This window comes from Sinocyclocheilus rhinocerous, unplaced genomic scaffold (genome assembly GCF_001515625.1).
Source record: "Sinocyclocheilus rhinocerous isolate Xijiao unplaced genomic scaffold, SAMN03320098_v1.1 scaffold1127, whole genome shotgun sequence".
Taxonomy (NCBI): Eukaryota; Metazoa; Chordata; class Actinopteri; order Cypriniformes; family Cyprinidae; genus Sinocyclocheilus; species Sinocyclocheilus rhinocerous.
The window spans coordinates 87,787-100,455 of NW_015632463.1; the positions used below are offsets into that span (position 1 = coordinate 87,787).

The following is a 12,669-nucleotide window of genomic DNA, read 5'->3' on the forward strand; positions in this document are numbered from 1 at the left end:
CCTTATAGAGAATGAGAAGTAACCATGGGAACGGATAGCGTATCCTGCTAATATGGCGGCGCCTTCCCGAAATGCAATGCAGAGTGAAAAGATCGTGACGTAACTCCTCATTCTCTATAGGTGAGTAACACCGTGTCTACAACAGCTAAAGTCTGCCTACACTGGGAGCGATCAAACGATCGTTGAAAACCATTTGAAATTTGTGTCAGCAGGTCATAAATAGAACCCGGCAGCAGTTTTCTGTCGGGATTTGTTGCACCGCGCCGCTCACGTCCGATGTAGACACGGTGTAACATTGGTTTTGCTTTGTTTCACAGAACTAATCGTTGCCTGGGTTGCGTACGTATATGTGGGGCGGAGCTATCAGAATAGAGGCAAGACCCTTTTGGGGTAGGGGCGTGTTTGTTTTGGTGATTTCAAATATCAACATTGGCTACCAGAAATCACTTACTCTGCCTTTAAGCAGCTCAACTGTTTTCAACATGGATAATAATATTGAACATTGATAATATTACATTGATTTCTGAAGGATCATGTGACACTGAAGACTGGAGTAACGGCTGCTGAAAATTCAGCTTTGTATCACAGGAATAAATGACATTTTAAAATACTATTATAAATAGTATTTTAAAATCTTTTTACTGTATTTTGGATCAAATAAATGGAGCCTTGGTGAGAATAAGAGGCTTTTTTCAAAGACATTAAAAAAATCTTACCAACCCCAAAATTTTTCATGGCAGAGTAGAATTTCAAGTAGGAAACTTCCATTTTGTGAACATTTTGAATGCTTAACTAGATTTTTTTTTAGTTAATGAAGCTAATTTGTATTTCTACAATATTACTATTTTATAAGGAAATAAATAGGTGTTTTTTCACGGTAACCACTGAGCATATGGGTAAAATATGCAAAAAGTACGGCATTACTCACATAGTACTGGACGCCAGGTTGGTGTCCTCATGCTTGAGTTTTCCATCCAGCGCCAGACCTCTCTTCTCTCGATTGTTATTGAGAGTGGGTGTGAGTGTGTACACTTTACAAAAAGTAGAGCTGGATGCCACCTGATCGCTGCAGGACACAGAGATGGAACGGATACACATCGTTAACCATGTACACATTATTACAAAGTCAGCAAACAGACCAAAGAAGATGACATGTTTTTTGTGTCATTTTTGGGCAGGTTTGTTTTCTCAATGACGTCTCAATGATAAATCTTGAATAAAAGACAACTAAAAGTTCAGATAAAGAATGATTTCTATAGTCTAAATAAAACACTTACTCTGCCTCTATCTGAGCCACTGGACATTTGTACTGTGCTGTACTGAAGAGACAGATATCAGCATACTGTCGTACTGCAGAGACACAAATGTAAACAGTACAGTCAGTGGTAATACCAGCTCATAGATGATGAGAGTGATATGAAAATAATGTCAAACAGCAATAGGAGAACTGTTGGCTGTAACTCACCTGATATTTTAACCCTTTTCACAGTCTTGGTTGAGTTATTGGTGACATGGACATTAACACTGATGGGCTCCCCATGGTAATAGAGCTGGGTGAGAAAATCAAGGTTAATTATTTATTACTAGCACTGATCTGTGTTAACTCTCGTGATGCATTAAAATCTGTATATATTTTCGCATGTCCATTTGGACCCGAAGAATCGTTGAACAGTCATAAACTGTATTGTTTCTGATCAGCAACTTCTCTTTCATGAGTGAATGTGAATGAAATTCTGAATGACTGAAAGATAGACGATAGATAGATAGAGGCTATATTTTATATTTATATATTTTATAAAAGTTTTTTGACACTAATATAACTTCATAGATAATTTAACAAAATGTATTTTTGACACCTAATGTTACTCCAAACATGTAACATTTTTAATGGTTATATCTTGTAAAAAGTAATTATAAAAAATCTGAAAAAATAAATACATTTTGTGTATTTTGAGAGTCTTGAAGCACGTGTGAAGTTTCATTCCCTTACTAAAAACAATGCGGTTTTTAGAAATGTTTATTTCTCTCTGTATTGATCTCTACCAGGTCAATACACACCCGAATGCATTATGAGGGTTAAACAGTATGATACCTCTTTATCTAGTGAAGCCTCCAGGTGTAAAGACCGGTCTGACATGAGGAAACTCCTCGTCATCTCCACCATCGGCTGTGGGCCGGGTTTCTCAGGAGCATACTGAACTTTACGTATCACTAGTCGCACTGAATTCCTGTGGAGGAAGAAATAAGCTTCAAATAAGATCTAAACTCTTTTTAACAATGAAAATAAACGATTATGGGCAGGAAATTGTAAATAATCAAACCTTTTGTGGTTCTTCTCTTCCATCGTTTTGGCACAGAAAGCCCTGATCTCAAAATCCACACCACAGGCCTGGAGTGAGAAAGACGGAGATGAACAAAGGACAAGTTCGCCCAAGCTTCACAAACAGGGTGTGTGCAAAACAGGGTGACAAATCTAAAGGTGTTAGATGGGGTTTGTTGTGTTAAAATGAGCCACGTATGAGTGATAATACCTTTCCTGTGTCCTCAGGCCCGGGCTGCAGAGTAACAGAGCATGGCAAGTTTTGTGGTATCTGAAAAACAATAGAATATTTCAACTTAAGATTCTGATCAAGTACTTCCCATTTTTTTTTTTTTTTTAAAGGTACATTAAAGTTAACGTCTGATACCAAACCAATAATTATTTTCATGTTATAGCTGATAAATGGCCAATATTATAAATTCATACTATTTTGTCTTAATAAATAACAAAAATAATACACAAAAAAATACATTCATAAAATAAGAATTAAAAACAAATACTAAAAAATAATATTTTAAATGCAATTTAAATGCTACAAGTGAATTTAAGCATCACAACGCAATCATTTAAAAGACTTTAAAAAAAAACTCACAGTGAAATGAAAAGGATAAGCATTCTGGCCCATTTTCTTCAAAAGCCTCTCCTGCAGACGACTGTGGGGCTTAGATTCCTCTGGAATGGGAGGATAGGCCTGAAAAGTGTAGATGTAAAGATCTTTTCGGAAGGAAAGTCCTAGAACGTCAAGGTCCTCACGGCCATACCGGAACGCACAGGTTAAAGTCACAAATACTGGAGGAAAAACAAATAAAGTTTACACCAGAAGTGAGACATCATTTGCATATTATGTTAAATAAGTTGTCATAAAGTATGGAAAAACGTTCTATATGTGATAAGCTTTCCAAATTCATCAACTGGAAAACCAAACAGTCAGGATGCTCGATATATATGTATCATATAATTTAATTGTGCATGCTCATTTCCTTGTATTTACATTGCCTTTGCAATCATATAATGCTCTCTTGAATCTTTAAAAAGTAATAATTTAATAACACTGTTTTAGACAACAAATATCAAAATGAATATCCATTTTTCATGTTGTACTTCATAATGTTGAAATGCAGAAATTCTAGCATCTAATTTATTGATTTTAATTTTTAGTGTTTTTGTTTATTATTTTATTATTTAGACAAAATAATATGCAATTATAGTAACTGCAGTTTACTGGTTACCAGCCATTATATGAAAATAATTATTGACTTTTCGGTATTGTCCAGAATTGTCATTTCAACGCATTCATACCAAATAACAAAGATCCTTTCAAGCTCACCTTTTCTATCTTTGAGATATTCAGGGTCGACCAGAATCACACCATCTGTAGCAGAAGTAGAATATGATTTATGTCAGTGAATTTAACTATTAGACTTTCACTTCTCCATTAAAATTCAATTAAACTGTTTATCTGAAACCACTGACCAACAGGGTCCACATGATCTAGATGGTCCACAAAATCTCTTTTCCCCAAATATACTGTAAGCTGTGAAAACAGACAGGGTTGTAACTAACGTTACAACTTGTGGAAACCAAACCTGTGATGATATATAAAAATCTTACCTTGCAATTTGGACTGGTCTTCTTGAATACCCTTTAGAATAAGAGAAATGAGCGCATGAATAATCACAGGCATTATCAAAGCTGATCGTTTGTAAATGTAGGTGGGAACATTTTAAAGTGAAGCAGATGGCAAGAGCAAACAAACGGTGGAGAGCAGCAAATGGCATGCTGGGAGAACTAGATTGCTTGCAAAGCCCAGTATTACTACAATCATGCTGACAATATTAATAATGCTAAGTTTCATTAAATAAGCAGTAAGAGCAGTATGAGGATGTGGGCAGCTGTTGTTAGCTGCCAGGCTATGCGACATGAATGCTAAAGGATGAACGGACTTCTAATGAAGCCTTTGGAAACGTTTAATACATATTTCTAACAAATGTATATAGACAAAACATATTCAATATAATAAACTTGCACATTAAGTGCTGTTTCTCCATCATGCTCAGTCAGGTTATACATCCACGTCCATTTAAAATTCAGCTAGTATTAGCTTTCCTAATGTTCGCATTATAATTTCAAAAATAATGATACCAAACAAAATTAATTTGAGGTCTAAAGATTTAAAAACAAATACTTACCGGGTGCCTGCCTTGTCCCCCATAATGAGGGAGAATTTGGCCGTGGGAATTTGTGGAGGAAAACACACAGCTACGGCACACAGAGTGTAAACAGCAGCTCCTGTTGGTGTTCAATCGTTCCCTGGTAGCTGGCGGTGGGCGGAGCTACTGGGTCACGTGATCTGCCACCCACAAAAGCCAAGTAGAGTGATTCAACAAACCAAGTGGCGGTTGAGAGATTGTACAAGTAAGCAAAGAAATACATTATTTATTTAACTTTTAACCTCCTGAGACCTTCTGTCCGCAGTAGAGGACATTATATTTTAGTGAATTTCTCTGAGAAATTACATGTCACAGTTTTAAGTCTGGATGTCCTGTACAGAGCACATTCAGGGCTTTTCAGAGATACCAAATGTTTGGAAGTTTCACCATGACCGCTCCCTCTCTTAAAAATGGCTGACATTAATTTAGTGATCAAATTTAACACTCTTATGGAAATATTATAATATTTAGTAATTTATCATTTAAATCTCATTTTTAAACTGTATGTCATAAATCAACATCTCAGAAAAATGTTATGGGGTTTCAAATCAAAATATGAGACACAACAAATGAATAGGGAAATAAATGATATTTCAGTATTCCTATGAAATATTAGATATTATTACTCCCAATTATTACTCCCATTATAACACTTCTTTTTTCATGTTGCCCCAATAACACATTAATATGCAAATTAGATACAATATATGCATTGTATATAATCGGTAAACCCTCTTATGGCCATTTTACACACATGTTGCATAAAGCAAAATGGTATATCAAATTACCCTGTTATATCTATCATAACATAGTTGAGAATCATCTTAATACAAAGTTTGGTTTTGCCTATTCATGTTCATTCATGTCTTTTTATTTTTTAATTGAGTCCTGGTGTCCTCTACAGAGGACATAGCATAACATATGAATAAAATATAATTTTTCTTATGCTCTAAACAATGTAATGACGTGAAAAAAAATACTCAATTCACAAAACTTTTTTTTCTGGGTCTCAGGAGTTTAATAAATATTTTTAATAATAACACTGAATAATCGCATCTATTTATTTTTTATTAATTATATTAAGTGTTTTATTTATGTATTAATTATATTAAATTATTAATTATATGTACTATGCACTAATTAATATATATAGTACAATATAATTATAGTATAATACTATATATTATTTATATAAGTCACACAGTATCTTTTTTCCCAAACTAAAACGTACAGCATAGTTCATGTGAGAATAGTGAGGTACTAGAGCTCATCCGTGCTTTGATAGCACAGGGGGTCAAACTTGACATCTTTTGATGTGCTTCTATCCAGTGGCAGTGTGGGATGACATCAAAGGAGAGATATTTTCTCTGAGAGGTTTTCCCTCTATCCGTCAGTGTAATATCTCCACAGTCCTTGTTTGGGTGGGCCATTTATGTGATAGATGGTTGTTGTTTTTTTTCTTTATAATTATAGTTTGAAGGGAGATGCTTCACAGAACACGGTGAAGGCGTCACAACACACACTGGTTTGAACTAATGAGGGGATTTCTTTTTGCTCTTGTTGTCAGACTCAGCTGCATTTTGTGTCTACATGGGATGACTGGACCAAAGAGAGAAACAAACCATCCACCCTTTCACCATAAACTATGAAATCAAAAATCCATGCTTTGGTAAATCATAATTATGAGATGAAAAAGTCTACATTATGAGATTGTAAGTCATAAGTACAATATAAAGTTGAAATTGTGACATACTAAGTCATAATTATGGCATAAAAAGATACGATTGACAGTCAAAAATGATATCAAAGTTTAAATTAAAACAAAAATGCCATAATCATAAGATAAAAAGTAGAAATGATCACATACTGTCATAATTATGACATACAAAAAAGTTGTATAAATTGCATAAAAAGACAAAATTGACAAAGTTATGAGAAATTATGACAGAAAACACATACTTAAAACAAAAGTTTAAATTATAAGATAAAGTCAAAATTATGTGATGCTAAGTCATAATTATAAGATGAGAAGTCCAAAAGATGTGAAAAAGTAATTGCTGACTTACAAGCTAATTTCAACTTTTTATGTCTTCTAAACATCTAAATCATGAATACACTCTTATACCTGCTTTTTCATCAAGTTTAAATGAAACAAAAAAAGTCAATTCATGTATTTTAAATGTTTATACACCACTTGGCTTATTTTATTTTAATCAAGGGCAGGAATAGACATATAATATGATAATTTTGACTTTTTATTTCATAATGTAACATTTTTGTCATGACTTTTTATGTCATAATTTAAACTTGTTTTTAGCTTCTATAAATCTAAATCATACACTCTTATAACTGCTTGACTGCTTTAACATCAGGTTTTATTGAAAATATGACAAAATAATTAAATGGTTTTTTTTAATAGGTCATTTATACATATTCAATATTTATACACCACTGGGCTTATTTTATTTTAAATAAAGGAACACTATTTTGACAGGCATACTGGACACAATATTGTTATATCTACAAAAAAACTCTAGATTCAGTCTCTCTCAAAAAGAGAGGAATGAAAAATGAAAGGAGCAAAACTGCAAATGTGTTCACATGCATAGATTATTACTTCCCAACAAAATTAAAAAAAAAAAAAAATTTTTTTGTGGCTGTAAGAGGCACACAGCAGTTTGTGCACTGTTCTTTCCATCTGGTTAGGTCAAATCCGTATGGTGTAGGAGTCAGAATGAGTGACATATCGAACCCAACGTTGTGACAGTCCTGTCTGAGTTGGAGCGAGCCGGAGGAAGCGAATCTGAAGGCCGGTGCAGGTTTGTTTGGGCAGTTCGAATGACATACTGACAGGGCCGACCTCCAGCAAAGAGGCGGAGCTTAGACCAGGAACATCCACCTGTGGGATCAGAATATACATCATCAGTGACTGATGACAATTTGCGTCAAGCAAATGACCATATAATAACATAACCTTGAATAGTGCTGACAACTGCGCTCCTCCTGGGAATCGTGGGATCTCCCAGAGCAGGGCTTTGTTCTTCGGCTGCAGTTCAGCGGTCTGGTCAGGACTACTGAGCTCCTGAGACATACTGTACAGAATAGAGAGGGAAACAGGGGTTATAGATGGTCCATAAGACTAATAACACTAATAATCATGCTGTTGCATAAAATCTGACCTTACGGAGCCTTTTGGCACAGGAACAGTGATGGAAACATTAAGAGCCGTACTGCAGGAAAAAGTACAGAACAATAGTTGTGATGTAACTATGTACTCATATTGACAAATTTTTTGATTATGTCATTTTAAAGGGGTCATATGATGTTGCTAAAAATAACATTATTTTGTGTATTTGGTGTATTGAAATGTGTTTATGTGGTTTAAGGTTAAAAAAAAAACATTTTCTACATACTGTACATTATTGTTTCTCCTCTATGCCCCGCCTTTCTGTAACGTGTCAATTTTTACAAAGCTCATCGTTCTGAAAAGCGAAGTGTGCTGTGATTGGCCAGCTATCCAGTGCGTTGTGATTGGCCGAATACCTCAAGCGTGTGACGGAAATGTTACGCCCCTTACCATATTGTGATGCCGTGACCGGCCGGAGCGACAAGACAAAAACATTAATAGCCATTATAAACGAGGCATTTGTTGCATCCAGTGGGGACATAACTACTGAGCAGTATGTACACTCACCTTTTAGGTGGAAGATCACATCTAAGCTTAAGAAAAATCAACACCCTGCAAAGGCAAATTTATTAAAGCAATAATCCAGGAGAGGATGAGCATTACAGTGATTTTATCACGATCAAGAGGTGTGCATGCAATTTTATAAAGCTACTAATATTGACTAAATAGGGCAATTTATTATTAATGATAAACAGAATAAACTATTATTCCACAAAGTAACATAATTCATTAGTCTGAAGTTCAATCGGTGTTGCTCATGTTGTCTTCAATGTCCAACTCTCAATAAAAAAATTAATGACTGAATTTAAATAAAATTTATATTAAATTTAAATGAAATTTTATTTAACATTAAATTAATTTAAAATTAAGTTTAAATTTGAGGGATGTAAGGATTCTTCGTAGCAACCTGTGTGTGTTTCTTCAAGACAGCAACCATACATTTGCATTGTTTTATTTTCTTTCTTTTATATTCATTCATCCTTCATTCATGTATAATAATCATTTAATCATTCCATTTAAACAAATAATCATTTATAATAATAATTTAACCATTTTATTGATTTTTTCATTGATCAGTTATATATATATATAAGCACACATGAAACATGCACAACTAAGATTATTCAATAAACTCTTTTTTTTTTATTACTTCATCTCCTGCTTTCTGCTTTCCTGGCTTTCTCAGTCTGTCTCTTAGGCTGATAGAGGACAGTTAATACAGTTTTGGGTACTAGACAAAAAGCAGTAAAACACTAATTTTGGGTGCCAGACAAGGCTTGGTGTTTAACAGGTTTTGGGTAACAGGCAAAAAAGGTATTTTCTGACAGTATCCAGTGTCCAGGGGTTGGATCTACAATAATATTCCTGACATTGAGGCTCAACCTAACATTTTTGGCATGGTCAGCATATGTCGGCACAATCTAACAAATTTATACATTATACATAAAAAGACAAAGTTATGCATAAATACGTTTACAAACCTGTTGACATAATCCTTCTGTACAGAGGGGAATAACTGAAATGGTGGTGCACATGGCAGCTCATCACACAACTGATACTGCATCACTGTTTGCTGAAGAAAAAAACAACAACATCAGTTATCCATGCAGAAATTATTTTAAAGTGCATTTCTGTGAGTGTGGCAGCAGTTTACCTCTCCTTGGCTCGGACAAACTTTCAATATTCTGAAAGTATCAAATTCATCCAATTTAACAGCCTGGTGGAATCTACATTCATCTACACGAACAGCTGAACTATAGCCTGAAGAACAGAAGGAAACAGACTTAATCACAGCTGTAATTAAAGATATACAGCCTCTAGAGATATGTGTATTGATCAGTGTTGCATACTCAACCTTTCAGCTGGGACTTTCCAATACTGAGCTCTTCATTCAGTCCAATCCGCATCTCTACAGGATGAACAAAAGAAATACACAACCATAGAATATACATATACAGTCTGCGTTAACTTGGGATGCAAGATGTAACCAACTCACCTGAAGTGGTCGGGAGAAAACATTTTATTCTTATCTCTCCCTGAATATCTGATTTCATTAAAACTCCCTTAAAAGAAGAATAACATGTAAAAGATTAGCAATTAGCAGTTTTATTTCAAAACATAGTTCTTTGAGTTGTACTCACCTTGGAGCCAATAACCACAGACAGCCTTTCTATCACATCCACAAAGATCTCATTCTTTCCACCCTGCAGCCAGAGAGAGAAAGACAATTCAAAATAATTCATAATCATTTCTAAGATCATCATAGAAGAATCTGTATTAGAATCTAAGTAAACCCACCTGCTCTCCTCGACTGGACATTATAGGACGACTGGCTGCAACACTAGGTGCTACTTTACTCTGCTGTGTCTCAGCCCCAAACTACAAAATATGAAAATGAAAATGTTTATACTTATCATTAAGATTTAAAATGAGTTATATGGTTCATTTGGGTTATTCTCAACCAGGGGTCCCGGACTCACTAGGGGGCCTCAGCACACTTCCAAGGGGGCCACAAAATGGCTTAAAATTATTTCATATAAGACAATACAAGATTTACAATTGTTGTAAGTTACAACAGCAATTTCTTCTGATTTGACCTGATATTATAGTTCTTATTTTAATTTGTTAACAACTATTATTTTGATTTAAGAACAAGATTTCTCATGATCTCGGAAAACCTCAATAGACATGACAGATTTTAAGTGTGATTTCTAGGCTAGGAAAAGTCGTGAGAATTAATAAAAATTATATACATTATATACAAATATACTATTTGTGTGCAATAATAATAATAATAAAAATTGATAATAAAAAGTCAAAGTGTAAATCATGAAGAACATTGCTATTGGAATTATGGAATTTAATTATTTTAATTACTTATAATTATTTTATTCATTATTTTAAAATATTGCCACTCCTAGTTTCTAAATAAAAGTAAGTAAATAGAAAGTTTGAAAATTAGCAGCTTTGTCATTATAGCAAAATTATCATAAATATCTTAGGAGACTTTCAAATATTTAAATATTCAAATTTCTTTGGCAGTGGTGAGCCTTGCTTGGAGTCAAAAAGTTTGAGTACCGCTGCTTTAAAGTAAAATCAACTATTATAATGCAGACCACAGCTGTCTATTTGTTAAACAAAAACACCAATATATTTAGAAATAAAACATGTGGGGAAAGAATAAAAAATTTATTTTAGTAGGAAGATGAAAAAAAAAACAATAACTTACCAAACCAACATTACTTAGGTCAAAAAGACTGAAGGGTTTGGATGAAACAGCTTCTGTCTGGATGAAGTTTTTCAGGATGTCAGTTGAGGTTGTCTGTATGTAGCCAAAGTCCTGGTGATCAGAGGAAGAATATATAGGTGTGCTTTTAAGACTTATTTGTTTGGTGTGACAATAAAAATAATAAGAAAGAACATTTACCACCATCTCATCCAGCAGCTCATAAATTAGAGCGAAATTCATCCGCACTGATTTCTCTGACAAACTGCCACAGTAGTCCTTCGTAAGAGCTGCTAATCTGTGAAACATAAAACTGATGCTTATCATCACGACATCTACACGGGTAATAAAAAGCTGTAGGAGTAATTATAAAATAAGACATTACTGATAAAATTAAGTTTTTTTTTAACCTGTTGAGGAACTCAATTATGGTGAAAGGGGAGGGGTTTGTTTTGGTGGACGCCACCCAGTAAAGCCCACCCTGCCTTACGTGGATGAAATGAAGATCTTTGTGTGACTGTAACAAGATCAACAAATGTTAACATAGTCAAAATAATGCCCTGCAAAATTATTAAACAACTAGTCAGACATCAGATCACCCAAACACATAAATGTACCATGACAACCGGAGTTTGATCACCACTAAGCGCTGTGACCATCTCATAGAAGACATTGATGGAGTCTTTACTCGCCTCTCCTCGGACTGACGCGCAGAGTTGAGAACAATTAATAAACACAAAGATCATGTCATATGACACTGAAACACACTAAAGGCAGGGCTTCGTTATAATGTGATCTTTGTACCATCCAATTAGACATAAATAAACACATAACACCTCACTAAAACATCTGTAAGCCAGTTGTAAAGGATACAGTCTTTATAAATGAGATGATCTCCCTTTGATGACAAGATGAAAATTTGACTGATCATTTTCTTCAGCACACACGATTATTTTTCATGCTATTACAAATCAGTCTGCTTCCTTATCCGCTGTCATTTGTATTCTGCAATACGACAAAATAAACTCGTTTAGCTGCTCAAATGTTGTATTACTGCTACTGTCATGACTGTAAACAGCATGTTTGCTCTTCTTCATTAGCACTCATGTATTAACCGTAACGTTTACTGCCATCTACTGAGCTGGAATATGAACTGCTCCTCGGCAACGACACCTAGTAAAGCTATTATTGTCCAAACATTATGCACACTAATACCAAATGAATTTAAAGTAGTGCTGTCAAACGATTAATTGCATCCAAAAGTTTTTGTTTACATAATATATGTATGTGTACTGTGTTTATTAGCGATTGATCGCGATTAATCGTTTGACAGCACTAATTTAAAGTATGATTTTAAAACCGTAAACTGGCATTCCCAGAATCCTCTCACCTTTCATTAAAATAACTATGTTCCTTCCTAGTTTTGTCTTATCAGTAAATTAGCGTTTATGTTACATTAATATTTATTGCATTATATTAGTGACTTGTGTAACCATGAAGCAGTGGTGGACAGTAACGGAGTAGCTTTACTTCGTTACTGTACTGAAGTACATTTTTCAAGTATCTGTACTTTACTGGAGTCGTTTTATTTTGAGTAACTTTTACTTTTACTTCACTACATTCCAAAGCATAAGATCGTACTTTTTACTTCACTACATTTCATAAAACATATCGTTACTTCTTATAATATATCACGTGCTCCGACACGCAGAAGCGGTGTCTGATT

General features: G+C 34.4%; 2 protein-coding genes across 4 annotated transcripts in view; both read right to left on the reverse strand.

The window, feature by feature from the left end:
* The window catches only part of arrb2a (arrestin, beta 2a), a 10,761-nt gene extending 6,092 nt beyond the window's left edge, over window positions 1–4,669 (reverse strand). For all 3 annotated transcript variants that reach the window (XM_016555265.1, XM_016555264.1, XM_016555266.1), the window contains exons 1-11: window positions 4,510–4,669; window positions 3,932–3,962; window positions 3,794–3,854; window positions 3,648–3,692; window positions 2,913–3,109; window positions 2,532–2,591; window positions 2,322–2,389; window positions 2,093–2,228; window positions 1,466–1,550; window positions 1,278–1,350; window positions 929–1,066 (exon numbers count right to left, since the gene is read on the reverse strand). In XM_016555265.1, coding sequence (XP_016410751.1) covers window positions 929–1,066; window positions 1,278–1,350; window positions 1,466–1,550; window positions 2,093–2,228; window positions 2,322–2,389; window positions 2,532–2,591; window positions 2,913–3,109; window positions 3,648–3,692; window positions 3,794–3,854; window positions 3,932–3,962; window positions 4,510–4,532 — 917 coding nt within the window. In that variant the 5' untranslated portion in view covers window positions 4,533–4,669. The remainder of the gene's footprint in view (window positions 1–928; window positions 1,067–1,277; window positions 1,351–1,465; window positions 1,551–2,092; window positions 2,229–2,321; window positions 2,390–2,531; window positions 2,592–2,912; window positions 3,110–3,647; window positions 3,693–3,793; window positions 3,855–3,931; window positions 3,963–4,509) is intronic.
* Window positions 4,670–6,930: 2,261 nt separating this feature from the next.
* On the reverse strand, window positions 6,931–12,043 carry ap4m1 (adaptor related protein complex 4 subunit mu 1). Its single transcript, XM_016555347.1, has 15 exons — window positions 11,817–12,043; window positions 11,561–11,646; window positions 11,354–11,460; window positions 11,145–11,241; window positions 10,947–11,057; window positions 10,016–10,096; window positions 9,859–9,921; window positions 9,714–9,780; window positions 9,573–9,626; window positions 9,372–9,478; window positions 9,199–9,290; window positions 8,225–8,269; window positions 7,710–7,760; window positions 7,505–7,622; window positions 6,931–7,429 (listed from the first exon to the last, which is right to left on the reverse strand). Exons 1-15 carry the CDS (start codon window positions 11,872–11,874, stop codon window positions 7,238–7,240), a joined length of 1,329 nt encoding a protein of 442 aa, XP_016410833.1. The 5' UTR covers window positions 11,875–12,043; the 3' UTR covers window positions 6,931–7,237.
* Between the last annotated feature and the right edge of the window lie 626 nt (window positions 12,044–12,669).

Bases quoted from the DNA above. Each gene is read 5' to 3' on its own strand.
- ap4m1 (XM_016555347.1), bottom strand. From the start codon at position 11,874: ATGATCAGTCAAATTTTCATCTTGTCATCAAAGGGAGATCATCTCATT. The intron at 11,242-11,353 runs GTTAAAAAAAAA...TATGTTTCACAG, and splicing joins ATAATTGAGTTCCTCAACAG to ATTAGCAGCTCTTACGAAGG. The intron at 11,058-11,144 runs GTAAATGTTCTT...TCTGATCACCAG, and splicing joins AGCTGCTGGATGAGATGGTG to GACTTTGGCTACATACAGAC.